This window comes from Thamnophis elegans, chromosome 6 (assembly GCF_009769535.1).
Source record: "Thamnophis elegans isolate rThaEle1 chromosome 6, rThaEle1.pri, whole genome shotgun sequence".
Lineage (NCBI taxonomy): Eukaryota > Metazoa > Chordata > Lepidosauria > Squamata > Colubridae > Thamnophis > Thamnophis elegans.
Window position 1 is genome coordinate 55,297,224 of NC_045546.1, and position 26,631 is coordinate 55,323,854.

The 26,631-nt window shown below is 42.9% G+C and overlaps 1 protein-coding gene across 1 annotated transcript in view; it reads left to right on the forward strand.

The window, feature by feature from the left end:
* Nucleotides 1-26,631, forward strand: part of BACE2 (beta-secretase 2) — a 48,091-nt gene that overhangs the window by 11,994 nt on the left and 9,466 nt on the right. The window contains exons 2-5 of the mRNA XM_032219491.1: nucleotides 16,267-16,355; nucleotides 17,984-18,200; nucleotides 23,705-23,833; nucleotides 26,404-26,538. Coding sequence (XP_032075382.1) covers nucleotides 16,267-16,355; nucleotides 17,984-18,200; nucleotides 23,705-23,833; nucleotides 26,404-26,538 — 570 coding nt within the window. The remainder of the gene's footprint in view (nucleotides 1-16,266; nucleotides 16,356-17,983; nucleotides 18,201-23,704; nucleotides 23,834-26,403; nucleotides 26,539-26,631) is intronic.

Genomic DNA, 26,631 nt, shown 5'->3' on the forward strand with positions numbered 1-26,631 from the left:
AATTGGATGTAAGTAAAAGGGGTTTGTATGATTAAAATTTACAAATCTATCATGAGAATTTAAAATTTGTTAGAAATTATTTTGAGAGCCAAAATAAAACAGGGGCCATTTAAATAACATAGCAGTAGGATTTATTTTTTCACGCTTCATGGTATATACAATTATCTGCAGTCTTGAGGCCTGAAATACAAGATGTGTAATAGAACTAGTCATTAAAGAAGTTGCATTATTTCTTTGTTTTTCATGGTAAATATGCCTCTATCTTTTGGTGAATGTGAGGAATTATGGCTTTTCCCCTGGGAGATGGCAGTGGGGTAATCTCACCATCTCCAAATCTGATGAGATACCTGGATCCTGAATTCATCAGAATTGCACTCTTTGATCCAATAAATTCCTGCATCCAACACAAACGAACTATGATTGGAGTTGTGATTGACCAGATAATGTTTGTAGTAAACCACCCTCCAGGCCTTCCGCATAGCCCTTAAAACCTGGCTGTTCCGGCAGGCCTGGGGCTAAAGACTTGCAGCCCCACTTCGAATGGTATGATTGTTGTGTTTTTTAGCTGTGTATGGTCTTTATGTTTTGTAACTTTTTGTATCCCCTCCCTTGAATTGTGAGCCACCCTGAGTCCCTCTCAGGGAAAAGGGCGGCATACAAATAAAGTAAATTAATTAAAATTTTTAAAAAAATTTTAAAAAATTAACTTTAAGCCATGGGATTGAAGCCTATAAAACATTGTCCTTTTCCCAGCTGCACAGTATTATAAGAGAGTAAAAATTTATCTGAAGTCAATTATTGTGCAATACACAATATTTCTGGCATCACAGTATGTGTAAATTGGGTGTGAATACTTTTTCTAGGGAGCTGAAACTTCTTCACAATCTTAAATCCAAAAAAGATAAGAACACTGCCATCAAGGAAGATTTCTGAGGGAGAATATAAAGTATCAGGAGACTTGGTGGCAGGTTTACTCCCTACTTCCATTTTATTTCTTTGACCTTGTGGTTCTTTTGATAACACAATAATTCCCTACAAAGAAGTTCTTTTTAAATCAGTGGTATTTAGTTCTGGGTAAACAAGATTAAGATAATACAATACAATAGCAGAGTTGGAAGGGACCTTGGAGGTCTTCTAGTCCAACCCCCTGACTAGGCAGGAAACCCTATATCCTTTCAGACAAATGGATATCCAACATCTTCCAGTGTTGGGGCATTCACAACTTCTGGAGGCAAGCTGTTCCACTGATTAATTGTTCTGTCTGTCAGGAAATTTCTCCTCAGTTCTAAGTTGCTTCTCTCCTTAATTAGTTTCCACCCATTGTTTCTTGTTCTGCCCCCAGGTGCCTTGGAGAATAGTTTGATTCCCTCTTCTTTGTGGCAACCCCTGAGATATTGGAACACTGTTATTATGTCTCCACTAGTCCTTCTTTTCATTAAACTAGACATACCCAGTTCCTGCAACCGTTCTTCATATGTTTTAGTCTCCAGTCCCTAAGATCATGCTTTAAATGTCATAACAGTGAAGTGTGGGGAGAGTGGTGATTCCCCATAAATCACAGAAACAATGCTATGTGTAAAATGCAGCATTTAAAATAATGAACAACTCTTTTTAAGTAAATGTGAGTAGAGACTGTAACCATCCCAAAGGTTTTTTTTCTTTCAAGATGCAACTGGATTTCTTGTTTTTTCTTTGAAGACGTTTCACGTCTCATCCAATAAGCTTCTTCAGCTCTGATTGGTGGGGAATGAAAACCATTCCCCATAGTGAGGGGGGAGGAGTAGTCCTGGTACCAGGGGGCGTTGCCCAATGAGCTTATCTGACTCAATCCAATCACGAGAGGATAAGGTCAACCCATTCTGGATACTCCTCCCCTCACTATGAGAAGAGGCGTATCAGGTAAGTACCAACGCCCTTTTTCTACCATCCAGTCAGAGCTGAAGAAGCTTCTTGGTTGAGAAGCAAAACATCTTTAAAGAAAAACACTTGTCTCTTGTAAAAGCACCTTTGGGAAAACCATGACCTAGATAACTGAGAATTTAGAATTTTTGAACTAGAATCTGAGTGAGCTTTGCTCTTTAACCAGACTATTATCTGGCAGTCTAAATGGAAAGATAATTTTGTTGTTCACTTCCTTCAATGCCTGCTGATTGACTGGGGCTTTAAGATGATCTGAAAAGCTCACGATGCCCTTTTCTCCCCCTTCTGGTGTTAAATTCTCAGAGACTGCCTGGAAAAGTTTCTATAGTTTTCTTGGCAATTTTTTTTCCAGAAAGATTTTTGGTTTTAAAAATAGTTTCCCATTGTCTCCTTCCTAGAGCTGAGAGAAAGTAACTGGCCCAAGGTCACCTAGCTGGCTTTGTTCCCAAAGCAGGACTGTCTCCATTTTCTAACCTGAAGCCTTGACTGCTACATCAAAGTGGCTCTACATCTTGCAGTCTAGCTATCATGGCTACATAGAAGTTAACTGAGCAAAATCTGCCATAGTGGAATGTCTCTGGTTTGGGAAAAGCAGGCTGCTGCTGGAATGTACCTGATCAAGATAACATTGATTTTTGGGTTTACCTTTATTGTTTCTCAAAACAAACTAAATTTAAAAATGTGTTTCGCAGTTTAATGGAATGTCCAAAATGCAGTGAAGCAATTCTGGGCTGTTCTAGAAAACCTACTTGTTCCTTTAAAAAAATAATAATGGACAAATGCCATTCTCAGTTGCATTTTTTTATTTCTTAGCTCCATCTAAAATTGTCTAAAATTAATTTAACCTGCATTTCAACATATGAATTCAGAAGTACAAACAAAAACTGTATTGCCTTCTAAAAATAGGATTCCCATTCATTTTGCTCATGGTTTGATTCCTATGATAGAATGTGCAGAATCTCCCCCCCCCCCCCAAAAAAAGACTGCACTGTCTTGTGGGACGGGGTGGGGGAGATTCAGGGCAGCCACTCTGTGGAATCTCTCAGGATCTACTTAATAGGTAAGAAAGTTATAGCTTCAGTTTGGCAAGTTTCTGTCCATTAGGTGTAAGCAATAAAGGACTGAACTCGATTGGATCTCACCGTCACATCTCTGAGTTTCAATCACACAATTTCACATTAAAACTTTAGCAACTAAACTGCATTCACTAATTCAATGTTTCTCCAAAAGCCAATATGAGTACTATGAATGGGAGAGAAAAAATCATATTTGCAAATTCAAAGTGAGCAATAACACATAGTAGCATTGGGCTAATGACATACATTATAGCAGTTTGAGTGCTTTATCTTCTGTTTTGGTTGGAAGCGGCTGTTCCAGAATGGTTGATGATGTAATTAGAGATTGTTGTGTTAAATGAGGCAGTATTTAAATTGGCTTCTAATTTTCCCACCTATTAACCAGCTTTCTTTTTTTCTCCCACTTTTGCAAAAATGACTGCAGTAGAATAATTCACGGCAACAGCTGATTATTAACTATAGAATATTAAGAATCCTGTGCTCCAGCCACCAGAAAATCAGCATGCAAGATATATATTTTAGTCTGGCTGATATTTCTTTATATAAAAATTCCTTTCCTCCTACTGCTTAATTGGTTTTGTAGAATTCACCATTGCTTAATGAAGAGGTGGGCTTTCCTTAGATGACTTTAAAACAAAGCAAACAGAAACAACATTCCATATAATAGCAAAAGTCGCCTCAAATTTCATAGGATCATTAATTCTTCTGTGATTGTGGAGACAGCAGCCAGACTGGGTTTGGCCAGTAACCAATTGGACTGAGTCTACACTTATGATGTCATCGGGCCCTTGTGGCTCCTCCCCAGTTCAGACTCAGTCCAACCAGGACTAGCTGTGAGAATTGATCTCTCCTCCAAATTTTAACCTTATAACTTTAATTGGTGTTTTTTTATAATTTTTTTCCCTTTGAATTGGCTTTTTTAATTGAATTTTTTCTTCTGTCTAAATTGGAGGAAAATTCAAAACTGCTTTCTGGCTGCCGTCTGACTGCCTGCGGCCATGAGTTCGCTCAGGAAGCCTGCCTTACAGTTGGATTGGCCAGCTCATGAGCTATGGCTCTGGAGCTGTTTTCCCACGGTGCTCCTTGACTCTGGGCACTCGGAGGGATGCGCGACCAGCCCTTTCATGCACAGCAGTTCCAGCGAAGTCGGTGGCCATTCTGTGGATCGCTCAGCCACATTGAGTGTTGGCGTCTGCTTTGGCTCAAGCCATGGCAGGTGGACGTCCATACCAAGTGGTGCCTGGCAGCCTCCCCCTTCAGTGGCACCCAATTATTTGGTACCTCTTTGGATCCATACCTCACAGAATCTAAAGACAAGCACAAGGTCCTTTCATCCATCTATAAGAAACAGGACAGTCATCCCGCTCCCTACTATAGGAGGTCGCCCTTTCGGCTGGCGGATGGGAGAACTTCATTCTCCCATCTGCAATGTCAATCCTACACTCCCAGACAGGGATCTCACCAGGACAGATGTAACAGAAACGCACACCAACTCTCTTCCAATCGGAGGCCGCCCAGAGTTCTTTGCCCACTGCCGGGAAGAGACCACAACAGACAATTGGGTACCCAAAACTGTCAAATTTGGCTCATGCTGGAATTCCTTTCCATCCCCCAGGACACTTCGTGCCATGCCCAGTCTCTCTGTGTCCTCACAAGAGGTCACTGATGGAACAGGCCATTCAGCACCTGTTGGAGCGGGCCATCCAACCGGTTCCTCCCCATCAGGAAGGGCAGGGATTTTATTCCCGCCTGTTTGTGGTACCAAAGAAATCCAGGGGATGGAGAGCAATTATGGATCTAAAATCGTTGAACCACCATATTGTCTACTGGCGGTTCAAAATGCATTCTCTGCACACCATCCTGCAGAGAGTCAGAAAAGGTGACTTCCTCATGTCGATGGACTTGACCGAAGCTTACCTTCATATTCCCATCTTCATAGACCACCCAAAATATTTCCGTTTCTCTTTTGGTGGGGAGGCACTTCCAGTGCTGAGCTCTTCCATTCGGACTGTCCTCAGCCCAAGGGTATTCACAAAGGTACTGGCAGCCCTAGCCACCCACATCAGGTCATCTCCAGTTCAGATTCTCTGTTACCGGGACAACATTCTCTTGTCCAGGTCTCCAGTTCAAACAGAAAGGGATCTCGCTCTCACCATTCACACTCTGCGGAATCACGGCTTCGGGGTGAATCTCAAGAAGAATCAACTCGTTCCCAGCACTTGCATTCTCCACCTCAGGGTCTTGATAGACACCGTGGCAGAGAGTGTGTTTCTGTCCAATGACCGCATATTCACATCTGAAGGAGCTTGTCAAGAAGGTGCTGTGCCTATGCAAGGCATCCCTTCTTCTTATCTCCCAAGTCTTGGGCAAGATAGTGTCTTGCTTCGAGGTTGTCCCATGGGCCAGGTTCCACAGCAGGCCCCTTCAATGGTTCATGCTTCCACATCAAAAGGCTGACAGGAGCTGCTCTCCTCTCTGGGTTCCCCTTCTCAGCGAGGTCTTACAATCCCTCAAATGGTGGCAGTCCCCGGCGATTTTGCAAGGGACCTAGTTCAGGGATCCCTGCCATCTCACACTTACGATGGACTCAAGTCTGACGGGGTGGGGACCACACAAGCAGGACCTAGTGGCTCAGGCTCAGTGGTCCTTTGAAGAGAGCCAAAACAGCATAAATTGGCTAGTTACAGGTGGTTCACCTCACCCTCAGATAATTCCAACACTAAGTTCAGGACCGCCACATATTAGTCCTAACAGACAATACCACGACCAAGGCGCACATAAACAGGCAGAGGGCAACATGTTCCTGGTCCCTAATGCAGGAGTCCAACCTGTTGTGCTGGTGTCACCTGTCATCTCTCAGGCAGAGCACATCTCAGGGCACCTCCAACGTCCAGGCAGACTGGCTGAGCTGGACAAGGATAGATCAGGTAGAGTGGAGCGTCCATCCAAACTTCTTCCATCGACTGACACTACAATTCGGTCTCCCAGTCCTAGACCTGTTTGCGATGGCAGACAACAACCAGGTACCTAGGTATTACGGTTAATGGATCCCGTGACATAAGGAGTAGACGCCCTCAGGTGCCAATAGCCCAAAGGTCTCTTGTATGTATTTTCACCCCTTCCCCTCATTCAGAGAGTAATTTGAAAAATGTTGGAGCAGGAGGCAGAACTATTGCTACTAGCATTGAATTGGCCACGCCGGCCTTGGTATGCCAACCTAGTGACTCTGTCATTCTCCATAGTGAGGGGGGAGGAGTATCCAGAATGGGTTGACCTTATCCTCTCATGATTGGATTGAGTCAGATAAGCTCTTTGGGCAACGCCCCCTGGCACCAGGAATTCCCCAGTTTTTCTGACTCAATCAATCGTGAAAGGTTGCTCATTCTGGATCTCCAGCAATTTACTAGGATTTAAAGAAAATTTAGTTGAACACATCGAGCCTTGCCTCACTGCACTGCGCACAGCCTCCTCCTGCAGGATCGGGACTGCCACTAGCCCCCTGGGCGGCACGCTGCCCTGGCCACTGAGTGAATCTGAAGACACTCAGTGAGGACCTTGGCTGGGCAGCAGGAGGACTGGGCACAAGCCTCTCGCAGGCAAGCCCTAACCGCTGAGGCTTATAAGTTGCTGGAGCACTCCGTTACTCCCCTCAGGGGTTGAGCGATGAACCGGGGCTTCCAAACGCCCTGGAGAACCCGCGCTGCCTCCACGTGGCCAGAGGATCACAAGGAAGCCAAAGAAGCCGTTCCTGGCCACAGCAGCATCAGAGAAGAGGCAGGAGGAAGAGGATCCGGCTGAGAGGGCGCGCAGCAGCTCCCTGGAGCAGAAGCCGCTCTTCAGGCACTTTTGAATTTTGTGCCCTTTTGCAAGCTGGACGGCGCCATTTTGAAGCCAGGAGGACCCACGTGATCCAGGATGGCGGTGCCCAGCAGCTACCAGGAAGGAGAATCCCAAGCGGCTGCAAGCATGTACTGCAGCCCCACCAGAGGGGCAGAAGAGCAAGCATCCAGGTCAGTGGCTTCCCCAGAGACTGCCCGAGGAGAGGGGGGGGGAGAGGAAAGGCTAAATGTAAAACCCAAGCACCTCTTCCCCAGGGCAGATCCAGAGGAAGAGGGGGGTCACAAGCTTTCCAAGCCCTCTAAGTATGAGCGGAGGAGGCATAAGGGTTTAGAGAGGCTCTGCAAGAAGGCTGCCAACCATCAGGCCACCCCAGGCAAAAGAGAAAAAACTCCAGGCGCTCCCCTACCCAGTGGAGGCTCAGTGGAGAATCCAACCCTGCCAGCAAGGATCTCTATAGACACCTCAGGACTTTGGGGCTCTACTCAGGGGTGGCAATCCCCTACCACTCCTACTGTGGGGGCAGCCTTGCCTACTGGACGTCCCCTCTTGGGCAGTCCCCCTGCTCAGGGGGGCATTAGCTCCAGCCAGACACCTCCCACAGGGGCCCCCAACTTTCAGGAGTTAATGATGCAGGCCTTTCAGCAATGCATGGCAGCAGCATTCCAACAGCCACAGGCTAAGGGGGCCCCCCTCCCACCCACCCCCAGGGCTCCTGAATTCCCAGAAGCCCAGGAGGAAGAGATCCCCAGCTCCTCAGATTCATCCCAGGAGGACAGTGACATGGAAAGTGAGGAAGGCGAGATCAGGGAGGACAAGCTGTCAGAGGACGAAGGCATGCCTCCTCCTAAACCTGCATTCACTGGGTTGTTCCAGCCCTCACTGTTTAAGTCCCTGCTCTTCAAGGCCAAGGCAACAGTCAAGCTAGGCAACAGAGCAGCGGAGGTCCCACCTCAACGCCAGGGCTTCTCAGCAGAGAATATCTTCAATGAGCAGGCCATCGAGGCAGACACCGTTCCTACGCCCAAGACCTTCCTCGACATGTAAGGTGCCAATGGGCATCTCCTACAACTGGTCCCTCATCCTCCTCTTCAGACAGGGTGTTCTTCAATGTGGACCAAGAGCTGGCTAAGCTACTGGCGCAGCCCGCCATAGATGATCCAGTCGTGGCTCTTCATACATCCACCAACATGCCTGGGGAGCCAGTGGATGCCTTGAAGGCGAAGGACAAGAAGGCGGACCTCACCTTGCAGAGGGGTCATCAAGCAGTGGCCTGGGCTGTGAAAGCAGCCACCACAGCCTCCTTCATCAACAGATCATCCTTGCTGTGGCTGCAAGAGCTATAGCAACGCACCCCCATAGCAGATGCCCAGTCATATTAGGACATCAACAAGCTGGTGGCGGCCATCCAGTTTTCATTGGATGCCACCTTGGCTGCAGCCAGATTTGCTTCCAGGGCGATTGCGTCATAGGTGGCATCACACAGGCTGCTGTGGCTATGACAGTGGCAGGCAGAGGTTCGTCACAAGTGGCACCTGGCTTCGGCCCCTTCACAGGGGACTCCCTCTTTGGCTTGGCTCTGGACCGGTTCCTGATTGAGAACAAGGACAAGAGGAAGGTCCTGGCCACTGCCCAGAAGAAAGGAAGCTTCAGGACGACTCCATACCCCAGATGCTCTTACTCCCGGGGTCAGGACTCTGGTTCCTTCTTTTGGGGTCAGGACTCCTTTAGGGGGTCAGAGGCAGGGTTCTCTGGAAACAGGCAGTGCCAGGGGGGATTTCCTGCTAGGCAGAGGTACCCAGACAGACAGCAGAGAGGCAGGCAGCAGAAGCGGCCCTTTCGAGGGGGCGGAGGAGGCGGAGGGGGGCGCTCCTTCTGCAAAAATTAAAGCTAGGCCCAGCGTTCTCCCCATTGGGGGGTGCTTAGCGCACTTCGCCAACTCCTGGGACCTCACCTCCTCTGACAGGTGGGTGCAGAAGACCATCAGGCATGGCCTTTCACTCGAATTTCTTTCCAGTCCCCCGAGCTTCTTCCGGATATGTCCGGTTTCAAAGAACCCGACCCGGAGGTTGCTGATGCAGGAAGCCATCCAACACCTGTTGGAGATCAGGGCAATCCAGCCGGTGCCTCCAGAGCAACAGGGTCAGGGGCACTACTCCATTCTGTTTGTCATCCCCAAGGCTTCTGGGGGCTGGAGAGCGATCCTTGACCTGAAACGCCTGAACCGTTCCATTCGTTATAGGAGGTTCAAGATGCACTCCCTGCACTCTATCTTGGAGGGGGGTAGACAGGGAGACTTTCTCACCTCTATAGACCTCACTGAGGCCTACCTGCACATTCCCATTGCCCAGGATCACCGCAGGTATCTCAGGTTTTGCTACATAGGACACCACTATCAGTACCGGGCCCTTCTCTTCGGGTTGTCTTCGGCCCCGAGGGTATTCACGAAGGTAATGGCAGCGCTGGCAGCGCACCTGAAGACAGGTCCCGGTGTGCATCCAATGTTACCTGGATGACCTGCTTCTGCAGTCATCTTCCTTTAGGAGTGCCCTGCGAGACCTAGACATCACCATGACAGTCCTGAGGGACCACGGGTTTACGGTAAACCTAGCCAAGAGTCACCTCCACCCCTCTACTAGTCTGATTCACCTAGGAGCCAGAATAGACACCCAGATGGGCATGGTTTTCCTGTCGCCTGACAGACAGATAGCGCTTCTTGTCCTTCGCCTTCAAGGCATCTTCACCCTAGAAAGCAAATCATTAGTGATTAATATGAAATCAATCCTGGAAAAGGATTGATGCCTATCAGAAAAAAAGGTAAAATCATATTCCTCTGCATTTCTTTCTTGCCAGATATCTCTCAGTTCAAAGTCATCTATTATGTCAAAAAAGGATTTAGGTAGTTTTGCTCATATCTTAGTGTTTGGGCAAGAAATCTTCTTATCTCTCTTGGTATCTATAACACCATTCCAGTCACCCACTAATATACAAGACCTATAATCCCACTGTACTAATTTAGCATGAAGATTTCTATAGAAACCGTCTTGCTGTTGATTAGGAGCATAAATTCCCCAAAACAATGTCTTTTTCCCTTCTAGGATTAGATCTAATGCAATGTACCTTCCATAGGGATCTGCTTCAATTAATTCAGCTTTCATATCTTTTCTTAAGTATACAACTATACCATTTTTCTTTTCCATAGCAGAAGCTACAAAATGTTGACCGAATCTTGGATTACTCAAATATTTTTGATCGGTTGATTTGATATGAGTTTCTTGTAAACAAATTATATCATTCTTGAACTGTTTAAGATAGTAAAATATTTTCCTTCTCTTCTGTGGAGAATTCAATCCGTTAACATTCCATGTTAAAATCTTAGTTGTCATCTTTGGTTAGCTGAAGCTTTTTTAGAACCTCCTGCATGGCCTGTTTAACCTTTGGCCTAGCTCCTCCCACGGCTTCTGAGGTTGTTGCTGTGGCTCCTTAATCGATAGCTGATAGTTGTTGCGGTTGTTGCATTTTAACTTGTTGCTCCATTCGTCTGGTAATCATACGGCTAGGTCTCTGTTCCTTAATACCTTGCGCCTCTAGAGGAGAGAGATGATCCATCTTATCTGGTAGTTGTGTGATTTGCTGTCTGTCTTGTCTTTCTTGTGATTTTTCTTTGGATCCAGAAGGTGCAGGATGTCCAACCTTCAAAATATTATGATAGAAATCTCGGGCTTTCCATACGGAGTTGAGACGATATCTTTGCCTGTCCAGTGTAAGTATGATGCCAAATGGCGCGTCCCATCTGTACTGTATCTGACGATTTCTAAGTTCTTCAACTAAAAAGGCATAATCTCTCCTGGCTCTTAGCATTTGAGGTGGTATCTCTTTCAAAACAGTCAGATCTTGACCCCCAATCTGGAACTTAGTTTTATAAGATTCTTGTAATATCGTGTTTCTGAGCTCTCTTGTAGTGAAATATATAACAATGTCTCGAGGAAGCTGCTTCTGCTTTGCCACCCAAGAGTTAACACGATAAACTTTATCGATTTTCCAGTCAAACCCCTGTCTTCCCACCAGATTATCAAAGGCTTCTGAAAGAATCTGTTTCAGGTTTTCCTGTTTTTCTTCACGCAACCCCCTTACTCTTAATGCGAGTTCCATTTGTCTGTACTGTATCATAATAATTTCTTTTTCAGCATTTTCAACTTTTTGTTGCACCACCTCTGTTTTCGATGTCAAATTAGTATTAGCTTGATTAAGATCCTCTAAACTATCTTCAACTCCTGAAATATGTTCTGTCAGTACAGTTACAAGCCCCAGTATATCATCTTTAATTTTAGCAACTCTGGCATCAATTTTATCATACAAGTCATCCTTAAGTTCTTTTATCTCCTCTTTTATCTCCCCTTTTATCTCCTCTTTAAAATCTTTCAGTTTGTTTTCCACTTTAATTGTCAGCGTGTTATGAGCTTCACTCAGTTCTCTCAGGAAGAGTTCTGTCGTTAGTAACTCTCCAGTAGGGGGCATAGAGGGCAGTGGCTGTGACTTTGTACCAAGTATTGGCGATGTGCTTCTGGGGGCTGAAGAAGGGGGTTTCAGATTAGGATTTGCTTTTGAGGCCATTCCAAGTTTTATCTTCAAGCAATTAGGAAAACTCTACTGGCCCGCTATACAGTTGTGGAAAGAGGTACTAAATCACCCCTTTATTTTGAGGTTTTTTTTAAAAAACTTCGTAGGACTTTGCAGAAGGTTTCAAAAAATAAGCATTGTAACGAAACAGTTTAGCATATTCACCACTGTTTTGAATGTCTCTATATTAGCAAAGAGTCTTTTAAAAATGAAACTAATTAGTAAAGATCTGTTGGCCAGCTGTGAGGCAAAATAAATCACTCCCTTCCTTTGAAGTTTTGAAACTCCGTATAACTAGATAAACATTGTTACTCAGCAATTCAACTGGCTCGTCGCCATTTTAAGTGCCTCTTTAAATAAATAAAATAACGGATGAGGATCTTGTAAAAAAGAAGGTAGGATTTAAATAAACAATTAATGCTCTCGCATACGAATTCTGCTCGTTTTGAAATCAAGTAATTCAATCTTTGTTCTGAGTGGGAGGGACGCTTACTTTGTGCTGCAAAGCAGCTGGAGATTTCCAGCACAGAACAGTTCTGCCTTCAGCTGGCCCCCCTCTCTCTTCGCAGACACAGAAGCTGCAAAGATCAGAAAGGCATTTGCTCGACAAAACTTCTCTCCTTCCCTTCTTGCCCGAAGAGTAAGGTGTCTGTCAGATGTCTGATAGATGATCATCTGAATAGATAACGCGACTGGTGACTCGGGAGCAGCTATGTTTAGCTGCTTCCATCAGGAAGTCCCGTCCAGGAAGTCCCTATATATTGATGTTGAAGACAATAAAAGCTAAAAACTGAATTAAGAGTCTGGAGTGAATGGTGCAATGAGTCGGATAGAGCTCTTTGTCATTAAAACTGGGGAATTCCTGGTGCCAGGGGGCGTTGCCCAAAGAGCTTATCTGACTCAATCCAATCATGAGAGGATAAGGTCAACCCATTCTGGATACTCCTCCCCCCACTATGAGAAGAGGCATATCAGGTAAGTACCAACGCCCTATCTCCACTCCATGGCACATTCCACGGTCTCTCCTGTCTCTACACCAAGGGTCTGTTTGTCACCCCGACCCCCAGTGGCTACAATTAACCACATGGCGATTGAGCAGCAAGCTTTAACAGCTGATAACATCTCCCTCAACCTCATTGCTACCATTCAAACATCACCCAGAAGCTCTACTAACCGCATTTATGATGCCACTTGGCAGGCATTTGCACTGTGGTGTACCAACCAGACTGTTGACCAACTTAAAGTGTCCATTCCACAGATATTGGACTTCTTTCAGAGGGGACTTGATCAGGGCCTTACTCCTAATACGTTACGTCGACAGGTGGCCGCATTGGCTTCTGTCCTAGACAGTCTGGCCTCCGAACATCTACCTTCTCATCTTTTGATCCAGAGATTTCTCTGTGGAGCATCCAACCTGCGTCCCCCTGCCATCCATAGGTATCCGACTTGGGACTTACCTCATGTCCTATAGGCTTTGACTTCCCTTTGAACCTATGAGATCCACTTCTTTTAAACTGTTGTCCTTTAAGATGTTTTTGGTGGCTATAACATCTGCCAGGTGTCAAACTTGTGTTGTCACAGTGTCATCACGTGATGTATCATGACTTTTTCCCCTTTGCTAAACCAGGCAAGGGTGTGGCCAGCACATGATGCATCCAGCCCATTGGCCATGAGTTTGACACCTCTGCTACAAAGGATGACACCAGGATGACCATGGGGGATCTTAAGAGGGCAGTGCAAGACAGAGGGGCATAGATAATGCTGATCCATAGAGTGGCCGAGCATCAGGCATGACTGAATGGCTGATGACAACAATGATAGTTTCATTTGCAGGAAAAAGTTTCAGTATAGAAGAACAATCAGACAATCCTTTGGCACTTCTGATGAAATGATTCTCTTCCCTTCCCCAGCTTAGCAAATATGACTTCAGCTGAGAATTTAGGGGTTAATTGTTCCAGTACAACTGAATCATACAACTGGAAGGCTGTCACTGATTTTTTTACTCCGACTATACTATTATTAATGATATGAGCTGTTGTTCCAAGATCAGTAATTTTTAACACTTAATCACTGATCATTCTCTTGTGTTTTGTTTTCAGGTTTTTTTAAAATAATGTCTATGCTAGTTTCATTTAGTTGTGGAATGTTAATCTGGATAGCACTTAATCCTTGGATTCTGGTCAAACCCTAAAGTGGGTTGCTGATTTCATGTTTGACTAATTTAATTTAATTTAATTTATTAAATTTATAGGCCACCCAATCCCGGAGGACTCCGGGCGGCTTACACAAAACAAGAAAAGAAAAAACAAACCAAATAAAAATAAAAATTTAAAAATTCTCCAACACACATACGTTCAATGTGGGGCTGGACCCTACATAATAAGGTCAACAGCCCAGGCCTGCCGGAACAGCCAGGTTTTAACAGCTTTTCTGAAGGCCATGAGGGTGGGTGAGGTCCGGACCTCTGGGGGTAGCTGATTCCATAGGGTCGGAGCAGCCACAGAGAAGGCCCTCCTCCGAGGCCCCGCCAGCCGACACGGTCTGGCTGACGGTGTCCTAAGGAGGCCCACCCTGTGGGATCTTATCGGCCGTTGGGAGGTATGCGGCAGTAGGCGGTCTCACAAATACGCTGGTCCTGAGCCATATAGGGCTTTAAAGGTGATGACCAATACCTTGAATTGCGTTCAGAGACCAATTGGCAGCCAGTGCAGCTCGCGGAGGATAGGTGTAATATGGGTGTATGTCGATACACCCAATATCGCTTGCGCGGCTGCATTCTGGACTAGCTGTAGTCTCCGAACGCTTTTCAGGGGTAGCCCCATGTAGAGCGCATTGCAATAATCCAGCCTTGAGGTGACAAGGGCATGAGTGACTGTTTGAAGTGCACCCCGATCCAAGTAGGGCCGCAATTGATGCACCAGGCGAACCTGGGCAAAGGCCCCCCTGATCACAGCCGACAAGTGGTGTTCCAGTGTCAGCTGTGGATCTAGGAGGACCCCCAAATTGCGGGCCCTCTCTGAGGGGTGTAAGTTTTCACCCCCCAGGATCAAGGACTGAACTGTCCTTCGGGGGCAGCATCCACAGCCACTAAACTTAATTGTAGCTGATAATTTTATTTATCTGATAGCTTGTGGGAAAAGTATTTCTTCAACACACTGAACAAGATTTAAACTATATTGCCTATTTTAAAATACTTTCCTTAATGACATTGTTCACTGGTGTGTGTGTGTGTGTGTGTGTGTGTGTGTTTATACTAATAATGTTAAATTGAAGCACTTTTAATTAGCTATTGTGTGGGATAGGATTTGATAAATAACTATTATATGGAACTAACAATTTTCAAATGCTTAATTATGTCTTGTAGTACTTGTAGTGACATATTACTACTCTAAGCTTTGTAGGTTTTCTCTGAATATATCAAAAATTTTCCATTCTGCTTGTCTACTAGTAATCTTTATAGGCAGGTAATAAATTATCATTTTTAAATATCACAGACATTTCCTTAACTGTCCTGAATGTTTATTCCTACTCCTAAAGTATTATTGCGGCTTTACACAAATGGCCAGGCATAATTCTATATAAAATTATTTCCTGATTATTAATAGTTCAAGGTAGGGGGAAAAATAATTCCCATCACGTTTTTTAGTCAAGCTATATTCATGCAAGTAAAGGCAACTTAAAGCTGTGTGGTTAGTATAAGCAGTTTCCTGCTGAAATATAGCAATCATGTGGCAATAATCATAAACATATGGCTTGCTGAACTAAATGGTTTACAGGCTGTTTACTCAAATTAAAAGGAGGACAAAATGTGTTATCCAGATTGCTAAAGATTCCTTTTTAAAAATAATATTTTTTTCAGACCAGAATACCAAATTTGTATTCTCAATTCTATTGTTTTCTTGAAATCCTATCTCTATTATTCTACTCTTTCTGCTGCTACTAATCTATACTTTTCCCACACATTTCTTGCTTTGATGCTATCCATACAATATAAAAGAATGATAAATCTCTACCTCCTAATACTTCTGATTCAACCTGTCTTCCTTCGTCTTTCCCCTGTTCATCTCTCAGCAACATTTCACTTTTGCTTTTAGAATTTGCAACACAAGTTTGCTTTCCAGCCAAATTCAGCTCTCATTGTTTTTGTCTTTGCATTCGCCCAATAATTTTTGGATTAAGGTACATAAAATCCTCTAACTTAAAGAATGCTAAAAAAATATAGGTCCTCCTGTTGAAATTAAATTTCCACAGTGTTTAAACCAGTTTTATTTGTAAAGATGGTTGCTGCAGCATCCCCATGGTCATGTAATCATGATTTCTAAAGTTCCCTCTCAGCTTTTCCCTAGCAAAGTCAATGGGGAAGCCAGCAGGAAGTTGCTTTCATTCTTACTGCTTTTTTCCCCACCTACATCATTCTGCCTATACTTTTAGCTAAGTAAATGTTGACTTATCATTTTAGTGTATTTGCCATTACAGTTATTTTTCTGCTTATGATATACATTCTTCTTAGAAAATCATGGAACTATCCAACATTGAGGTAAAAAAAATACAGTCAGCCTAAAATTTAATGTTCATTCTGATCCCATCAGATTATACATCCTTTCTCTCAAGGATGGCCTAACAGGTATCAGGACAGTCTAGTAGAACTTTAAAATATATTTCCATTAGCCAAGAACCATCCAAACCCTAAAGGTTGAAAAGTGGAAAAAACCAATGATTTTTAAATAGCATTTCACACTTAGGTCAAAAGCTTTTTTTAAAAATCAATTTATCTGAATATAATACAAAAATAACTTTCCTTTCTTTTTAACAGCTAAATATTCTAGTTGACACTGGAAGCAGCAATTTTGCAGTTTCAGGTGCACCAAATACAGATCTGACATCATACTTTGACACAGAAAGGTAAGAGTTTTGATCCCTACTTCCCATTCCTTGGGACAGTGACTCCCAACTTTTTGTGCATCAGGATCTGGTTCCGTGGGAAAAGGATTTTCTGCAGACCAGAAGGGACATGGTTTTGCATGCTGCCTGCATCCTGCAGCTGGAGCTTCGCTTGTTTGCGCAGTTTAGTGCCAGTCCAGTTTGGGGTTGTTGGGGACCCTTGTGTTAGGAAATTGTATTGAAGTTTGTATGAAATGTCAGGGGGGAAATAGCAAAGCTAGAAGCTTTTCTTTACAGAACATTGAATGGGATGCAACCTCCGCATTTCTTATTTAAGTATTCCAGCACAATCCTTCTGATTGTGTATCTCTGTTAGAATTATTTAACTGATATACATGATATGATTCCTCCAGCATGGCAATGTCTTCTTTTTAGAAAATAGGTTTTCTAAAGTTGGGGGGGGGGGGAAGAATCCTTAGTCCATCCTAGTACTGTTTGAGAAGTTTCCGGCTCCTAAAACCAAGAAAGACACACTGTGATTCCTCAGCAGTTTCCCCTATTGTTCCTCACCTATAGATAGAAATCTTGCCAAACTATTTGCACCATAAAACAAATATTCTGGGAACTATTAGGGAGGAGCCATCTTTTCCCTTTTTATCCCATACACACTATCTAAATTGTGACGTCTCTTGCTCCTCTGGAAAACACTTTCTTCCTCCTGGAAATCAGGTCAACATTCTTCATAAGAAAGTTGGCATGCCACAGTTATAATTTGTAAATAGGCAATGGTATTCTCCCCCCCCCCCCATGTGACTAACTACAGTGCCACACATGGATACATGCTTATATCAAATGTGTATATGCTGTGTTTGCAATGAAGCAATGTTACCATATTGTATCACACTGTAAGCTGCCCAGAGTTATTGTACCAATGAGATGGATGGCATAAAAATTAATTAATAAATAAATGTAATAAATACATTATTGGAATAATGAATCAATACCACCTCTGCATTGATAAATGAGCATGAAAATGTGGGGTTTGGGAGCAGGGATGTCATTTGTTACCCAACTGAAATTATATGCTAGAGAAAGGACTAATATTTGGCAAAGAATGACATAAGGCAGGTTAAAATGGCACTTATTAATGTGCATTACTAATGCAGTGAAAGGTCACATTGTCTTGAGATGAAATAGTTGCATGCTTCTATTCAGATATTGCAAAGCATCTTAGTAACAGGACATGCTTAATTGTGATGGAATGTAAATGACATCCAACAATCTATAAGAAATATTTGTGCATAATATTTTCACAGCAAAAATGAAAATTTAAAAAGAAGGGAGGTGTAGCTCTTTATGAAGTCTTACTTTATGTGGTGGAACAAATTCATTGCATATAAATTAAAAGACTGAAATGTATGCAAGGATATATGGAGAGGAAGAATTTGCCTGACTGATGTGGTATCTGAAAAATAGTGATTGTATTACATACTTTTTTGTTGGTTGCATTGCTTGGTTGGTGGGGTTTTGCTGATTTTACATAATAGATATAATTGCTATTCTTGAGAATGAAGGTGGACTGTGTATATGATGCTTTTATCACAGAATATGGAATAACTTGGTTTATAACATTTTGTTTCTTTCCTTAGGTCCAGCACATATAAATCACTAAATGTTGAGGTTACTGTTAAATATACCCAAGGAAGCTGGATTGGAGTTCTTGGAACAGATGTCATTAGAATGCCTAAAGGAATAAATGGCACTTATATCATCAACATTGCCACCATTTTTCAATCTGAAAATTTCTTTTTAAAAGGCATTCAATGGCAAGGGATCCTTGGTTTGGCATACAGTACATTGGCTAAGGTAACTGGATCTCATATTCATCAGTTTATTTATATGAAAATAAAAGCAGATATTGTGAGCAAATGAAAGTTTCATTGTTGCTTCTATGATTTTACTGATTTGTATCCTAATTTACATTGCTAGTATTCCTGCATGATTTCACATCCAAGCACTATCCAAGTTGTCCCTAGTTAGGTTTTGAAGTCAGCAACATGCTGATTCAATAACGATAAATATTTTATCATTAAAATCATTTTATCATTTAAACCATTAAAATGGTTTTACATTTATTCTTATGAGGCAGGGGTGAACCTTGCAGTTCTAAGGCTACAGGTGTTTCCATCCTGAAAAATTTACCCCCAAATTACAAAATGCATGGGGAAATAATTATATTATCTGTATTTAAAACTAAAGGAAATGAAACTAATGGGAAGTAAATTAAAGTTCATGAGGCCACATGTGCACAGTTCTCACCACCCATCTTTAAAAAGATATTATAATGCTAGAAAAGGTGTGGGGGGGAGAACAGCCAAATGATTAGGACACCTTTGCTTCTCCCTTGTTAAAAAAAAAAGACTATCACATTTGAGTTCTTTAATGTTGGATAAGCATGATAGAAGTATATAAAATCATGTTTGGCTAACATGTGCAGGAAGTGTTTTTTTTCCACCCCCTGTCTCATTTAATTTTGATATGAGGTCATGTATTGAAATAATTACATGGAAAAGGACATTTTTTTAATACTGTGAAATTATATGGAAAATGACATTCTTTTTATACTGTGAAATTTGTTGACAGCTTATTAAAAAAGGGCCATCCAATTTAGATGGTTTAAAAAGAGACTGAATATGGTCATGGATGATTACTACTACTTGATACTATTATTGATGGTTGTTTACTACCTCCTAATTCATAGAGAGTGTAACATAGGGGAACATCCCCCATCTAAGCTTACAATCTTCCCAAAGATCTTCCCAAATGCTTCTGGAAGGTCACTGTAAACATAGAAAGCTGGCCTAAATCAGCTTACCAGATATTTGATATAATTTGTGTAAAAGGGATGCATTGAAGACTATGAGTACTCAAAGATAGTATAAAGGGCATAACAATTGAGGAAGTGATAAGGGACTTTCCCAAGTCCTGAAGGGCAAGGGAAGAACGCATAATCGATTGCAGCATAACATTTGACACAAATCAAGAGAAATACAGGTAGTTCTCTGGTTGCAATAACAATTAAGACAGGAACTGTCATCATTAAGCAACATGGTCATAAAGTCACTGTGTCATTCAGTTCTGGTAGTCCAGGTTGGCAGTCCTGATTGTAGATATTAAGTGTGGAAGTGTGCACAATTGTGACTTCCAACTTGCTGTCAGCTTCCCCACTGATACTTGTGGGAAGCAAGCAGGGAATATCTGAAATTGTGATCAAATGACAATGGGATCACTGCAGTGGCTAGAATTCCAAGGATTGGTTATAAGTCCCTTTGTTCAGTGCCATCACAAGTTTAAATGATCACTGAATAAGTGGTCATAACCTGAGCGCCAACTGTACTGAGGTTTTAGCTATCATTAAAATAAGGAAACACAAAGAGAAAAAAACCCTAACTATATTGAATAGTAACAGTTGAATGACATGCAAAAAGACAACTAGTAAGCATAGATAAATAAAAATTGCATAGGAAAATTTTCTAATAATATGTTCTCCTCTTCCCCTCTATTTATTTGCCTAGTTGACCACAACTTGGAATACCTAGATTCAAGGGGGGGTTGATACGGATTGCTCAGACAGGCTTGGGGGGGAGTGTGTCAGGGCACAGGCCAGAGCTAACTAATGGGCGCGGGTCGGGAGTGCTGGGAAGGGTTGGGATTCCAGGGGAGACATTAAGCCATTCCATTGGGGGGGTTCACCATCTCCACTGTTTGTGGGAGAGGCAGATATGGTGGGGGATGAGGGCCAAATTATGTTCGGGGGACGCGGGTCCGCTGTTTAAGAGCAATCGCGCATTCTGACCCTCATCACCCTTCTCACACCCCTGGGTGCCTGGGATTACAGGACCCTGGTCTCCGGCTGGTGTCGCTTAACGCCAGGTCCATGGTACATAAGGCTCCCCTCATTTACGACCTCATACAAGAGGGTAGAGCGGACCTGGCGTGCATTACGGAGACCTGGTTGGGCCATGAGGGGGGTGTTCCCCTTAGTGAATTATGCCCACCAGGCTTCCAGGCATTTCACCAGCCGAGAGCCCAGGGGCGGGGGGGGGTGGCAGCGGTGGTTATTAGGAAAAGTCTCAGACCTCAGGAGGTCACTGTGCCTCAGATAGGCGGGTGTGAGTCCCTTTTTGTGAAATGGGGCCTTGGAGTTCAGGTGGGCCTTTTTGTTATGTACCTGTCTCCCTGCTACATTTCATCGGCCCTGCCGGAGCTGCTGAATGTGTTAGCTGGATTGGCGGTTGATTTCCCCAGGCTTATGATCCTGGGGGATTTCAATCTGCCTTCCATTGGCGAGACATCTGAGTCAGCTCGGGAGTTCATGGCTTCCATGATGGCTATGGACCTAACTCAGTTAATTCAAGACCCCACTCATAATGGGGGACACACGCTCGACCTGATTTTTGTCTCTGGGCAGTGGATGAATGATCTAGATTTAGGGGATATTTCTATCCAAACCTTGTCATGGTCGGATCATTTCCTCATCAGGCTTGACTTCCATACTGCTACCCCTCACTGCAGGGAGGCGGAACCGACTAGATGGTTCTGCCCCAGGCGCCTGATGGACCCTGAAAGGTTCCTGATGGAGCTTGGGACTTTTCCTGAATCCCTTGCTCACAACTCGACCGAAGCCCTAGTGGAAGCCTGGGATAGGGCGGCCACTGGGGCTTTGGATCGTGTTGTGCCTTTGCAGCCTCTGACCCGGTGTCGATCCCGGGTAGCCCCCTGGTTTTTCGAGGAGCTCGGGAGATGAAACACCGGAAAAGATGCCTAGAGAGTGGTTGGAGGGCCAGCCGGTCCGAATCTGATCAAACACTAGTAAGAATCCATATTAAATCCTACTTAGTGGCGATAAAAGCAGCAAAACGACAACATTTTTCCGCTCTTATCGCGTCCGTAGATAACTGCCCAGCCGCCCTGTTTAGGGTGACCCACTCCTTACTTAACCAAGGAGCTGGGAAAGACCCCTTGCAGGGTAGGGCTGAAGAATTTGTTCAGTATCTGCAGAATAAAATTGCTCAGATCTGGACAGGCTTAGACTCTGACTGGGTAGATTTGTGCGAGTCGACAGGGATGAATCTTGTGGAGACCATCTGGGATGAGTTTGATCCTGTGACCCCCGAGGGCATGGACAGGATTATGGGGAGACTCAGTGCTGCCACTTGTGTGCTGGACCCGTGCCCCTTTTGGTTAGTCTCGGCTGCCCAGGAGGTGACACGAGGCTGGCTCCAGGCGATTACCAATGCTTCATTGAGAGAGGGGTTCTTTCCCACCGCCTTGAAGGAGGCGGTGGTGAGGCCCCTCCTTAAGAAGACTTTCCTGGACCCAGCTTCTTTAGCTAACTATCGTCCGGTCTCCAACCTTCGCTTTGTAGCGAAGGTTGTTGAGAGTGCGGTAGCACGTCAGCTTCCCCAGTCCCTGGATGAAGCTGCCTACCTGGATCCGTTCCAGTCAGGTTTCAGGCCCGGATACAGCATGGAGACGGCATTGGTCACGTTGGTCGATGATCTCTGGTGGGCCCGGGACAGGGGCTACTCCTCTGTCCTGGTCCTATTAGACTTTTCAGTGGCTTTCAATACCATCGACCATGGTATCCTACTGCGACGACTCGGGGGGGTGGGAGTGGGGGGCACCGTTTTACGGTGGTTCTCCTCCTACCTGTCGGATCGGTTGCAGTTTGTGTTGACTGGAGGACAAGGATCGACCCTGAGGCGCGTCACTTGTGGGGTGCCCCAGGGGTCGGTTCTCTCACCCCTCCTGTTCAACATATATATGAAACCACTGGGTGAGATCATCCGTGGTTTTGGGGTACGGTATCATCAATATGCTGATGATACCCAACTTTTCATCTCTACCCCAGACCACCCAAACGATGCCCTCGATGTGATGTCCCGATGCCTGGAGGCTGTGCGGATCTGGATGGGGAGGAAGAGGCTCAAGCTCAATCTCTCCAAGACGGAGTGGCTGTGGTTTCTGTCATCCTGATTTGTGCATCTTGTTCCATCTTTGATGATAGGGGGAGAAATTTTAGCCCCCTCAGAAAGGGCCCACAATCTGGGCGTCCTCCTGGATATGCGGCTTAGTTTAGAAGAACACCTGACGGCCGTGACCAGGGGTGCCTTTTACCAGGTTCGCCTGGTATGTCAGTTACGCCCCTTCCTGGATCGGGATGCTCTGTGCACAGTCACTCATGCCCTTGTCCTTTCTCGCCTGGACTACTGTAACACTCTCTACATGGGGCTGCCCTTGAAGAGCATCCGGAAGCTTCAACTGGTCCAGAATGCGGCTGTGCGGGTTATCATGGGGGGCACCTAGGTGCTCCCATGTTATACCCCTTTTAGGCAGCCTGCACTGGTTGCCAGTTGTCTTCCGGGTGCGATTCAAGATACTAATTATGACCTTTAAAGTGCTCCATGGCTTAGGCCCAGGGCACCTGCGAGACCACCTACTGCCACCGGTAGCCTCCCATCGTCCAGTGCGATCCCACAGAGTTGGCCTTCTCAGGGTGCCGTCAGTCAGACAGTGTCGGCTAGTGACCCCCAGGGGGAGAGCCTTCTCTGTGGGAGCGCCTTCCCTCTGGAATGAGCTGCCCCCGGAGCTTTGTATAATCCCCGACCTCCGGTCCTTCTGACGCGCCCTAAAAAGTTGGCTTTTCCAGCAAGACAGCCTGGCCTGAACAAAACAAAATACAGTATTGATCACTGTTAATTTTAATTCAATTTTTTTTAAAAAAAATGTATTGTCAATTTTAATTGGGTTTGGGATATTCCATTTAATTTTTTTTTAACTTTTATATTATGTGTTTCTTTTAATTGTTGTATGCTGCCCTGAATCCTTGGGAGAAGGGTGGCATATAAATCTAATAAATCTCTCTCAAATCCAGATAATTTCCTCTAGAAATGTTTCTGGAACTGCTGGCCAAAACCTAGAGTGGAAGACCAAAATTAGATAATATACAGCAATGGCAAAATTAATCATTTATAACCATAATAGAACTATCAGAATTTAAGCAAGAATGGTTCCCTTATGTACAGCAGGGCAAATTTTAAGACTTTGAATCATGATTTTTAAGAAGAAAGCTATGACACCAATAAAAAATAGATGAAAGGATTTAAACGAATGCTAGCAATTACCTTCAGTGTTTAATGTATAGCATAAGTTTGAGGTTCTAATAACCTCAATTTAATAAATTTGTTTCATTGTTAAAACTCCTTTTATCCACCAAAAGTAATCTGAATGGGTTGCTCTCTATCAATTTATTCACAGTGCTTCAATTTCTGTACAACTGATTTTTTGCTATTCTTCTTTTTTAACAGCCGTCAAGTTCTGTGGAGACTTTTTTTGATTCTATTGTGAATCAAGCCAAGATCCCCAATGTTTTTTCCCTGCAGATGTGTGGACCTAGTATGCCTGTTTCTGGAACTGGTACTAATGGAGGTAGTCTTGTGGGTATCTGTCAGATTGAATGTTAGGAAAAATGTGCATTTTTTTAGGCTACTTAATATAATTAAATCCAATCACTTGACATCTTTCTCATATCCTTTAGAAACTGTATAGCTATGGAAGTTTACTAATTTCTCCTAATTGATGATTAAATTGATGGAATACAGATTTGTCATAACTTTTCTTATTATTTCGAACAATTAGCTTAATAGTTACCCAAACATATCGGCTGGATTTTAAAGTTCAAGTTTAAAGATATCTTTTCTTTTGTTAACTCTAATAAATTATTGAGTCAATGTATGACCTGGACAATCACAACTGAATTATCAATCTTCCAGTACTTCGCTTTTAATAATGTTGAAAACTGAACAATAAGATCTGAGTCTTAATGGTTTCAACGTGAGCATAGATTGAAACATAATTTCAAATGCATACATTCTGTACACAATAACCATAAGTTAAGAATTTTTCTTCTTGTTCATTTTGTTTTTCTTTAAAATTCAGTATTTTAAATGTAATTTATTGTGTGAGAGAAGTGGTAATAATCCTATCTGTATTTTATTTTTAAAATGTACCCTGTTAAGTTCAATGGTGCTGGCTTTGCTAGAATTACACTAGACGAATATATAATTCACTATATATAGACACTATTTAATATTTAAAAGGACATAACCTGGTGACATTTTGTACTACTAGTGATGATTTCCCTCCCAGTAAGCTACTCTTAAAAAGCAATACCAATAGGGGTTGCAGAACTCCTGTTTTATTCAAATTAGTGATCTGATTTTTTTTCATTGATCTCTTAGGTTAAAATTAATGTTTAGATTGTACACAAAAATACAAATGCCCATCTGGCTTTTTAACTTGCTGATATATTGGGACTACAACTTCCGCAATTATCAATTCAACAAAAGAATGACTGGTCTGTATGGATGGACACGACTCCTTACATGGCCAACATTTGGATTGACATTTCAGACAGTTAAACAAATAAATGTAGTAAGAAGTCACAAATGCCATTTAGCTTTGTTCTGCAGCCTTACCTGAACTCATCTCCACTGCATCATTTTAACAATAGAAAGATGTGGAGAAAGGTGTGCAAGCTTTGTGAAATTTCAAAATAGGAAGTCTTTAAATCTAGTAGATTCATTGCCTTCTCCATCTTCCTCTGATGGACAGATCTGTAGAATGCTCTGTTTTCCGTAGGAATGCCAACTATTGAGAAAGCTTCAGAAAAAAAATTGCCTCTTCAGTTGTGAAAGGAATACCATTAGCCACAAAGGGCATTCTCTTAAAGACATGGGCCTATATCTTTAGTTGATTACCTCTCTGGTATTTAACTGATTACAAATCAACTGGAATTGTATATTACAGCAGCATAGTGAATGCACAGAAATGGAACAGTTTGAAAATGATGTGCTATTAATTGTTCAGAGATAGAGGAACTATTTAAATTATATTAATATTTATGATACAAGGATCTTCTTGGGTCCAAGTAAAATTTGAAATTGATATGCAACCCAGATTATTAGCCATAACTTTAAATTCATAGGCTTAAAAGTGAAAAGTTGTTTAGGCTAACTCAGACAAAGTATTATCATGAGGTGCTTTACAAAGCACCCCTTGTCAAAATGTTAAAGAATCTGTGTCCTCAGGAGGTTTGCTGTGGTTCCTTTGATTTTCCCTGCTTTCAAATGTACATAAATACGTGCTGACAACCAGAGAAAGCCTTTGATATGATTGTATATATAGGTAGCCCTCAACTTACAACCACAATTGAGCCCAAAACATATGTTGGTTTGTGAGACATTTGTTAGGTGGGTTTTGCCCCATTTTACGACTTTTCTTGCCACAGTTGTTAAGTGAATCATTGCAATTGTTAAATTAGTATCATAGTTGTTAAGTGAGTAATTTACCCATTGCCAGAAGGGCACAAAAGATGATCACATAATCCCAGGACACTGCAGAAGTCATAAATATGAGTCACTTGCCAAGCTTCTAAATTTTGATCATGTGGGGATGCTACAACAATCGTAACTGTGAAAAATAGTTATAAGTCCCTTTTTCAGTGATGTTGTAACTTTGAACAGTCACTATATGAACTGTTGTAAGTAGAGGACTACCTGTACACTTAAGATGCAATCGCCTTAATGCTTCACATGTTTTGTTCACATCTCAGCATGTTGCAATGTCCCTTTTTCAAATTCTTTGTGCAGCTCTATTAATGTTGCTAGAAAAAACATTTTAGATTATAAGGCTTTTATTTTAAATCCTATATTCTTAAATGCATTTCTGTGTGTGTGTGTGTGTGTGTGTGTGTGTGTGTGTGTGTGTGTGTGTGTGTAAAAATTAGTATGTTTACAAGCCTAGTTATTTCTCATCAACTTTTTAAAACTTGTTTTGATTGACTGACTATACTGAAAAATCAGATCTCATATTGAATTTATATATTCATATACTTATTACTGTCCTTGAATCATTTTGAAGACCCTCTGTTAGATTGTAAACATATTTTATAACTTAATTATATTTGATTATGTGATACAGTAATTTTTTTTTATTTTTTTTTTAGGTATTGGGTGGGATTGAACCAAGCCTATACAAGGGGAAAATTTGGTATACACCTATTAAAAAAGAATGGTATTATCAAGTTGAAATACTGAAATTTGAAGTTGGGGGCCAGAACCTTAATTTGGACTGCAAAGAGGTATTTTTCATAAGTAAAAATTATAATTTAATATTCTTCTACTTAATGACAACTTTCACATGTGTGGAATCTGTTTCATGGATTATCTCTATG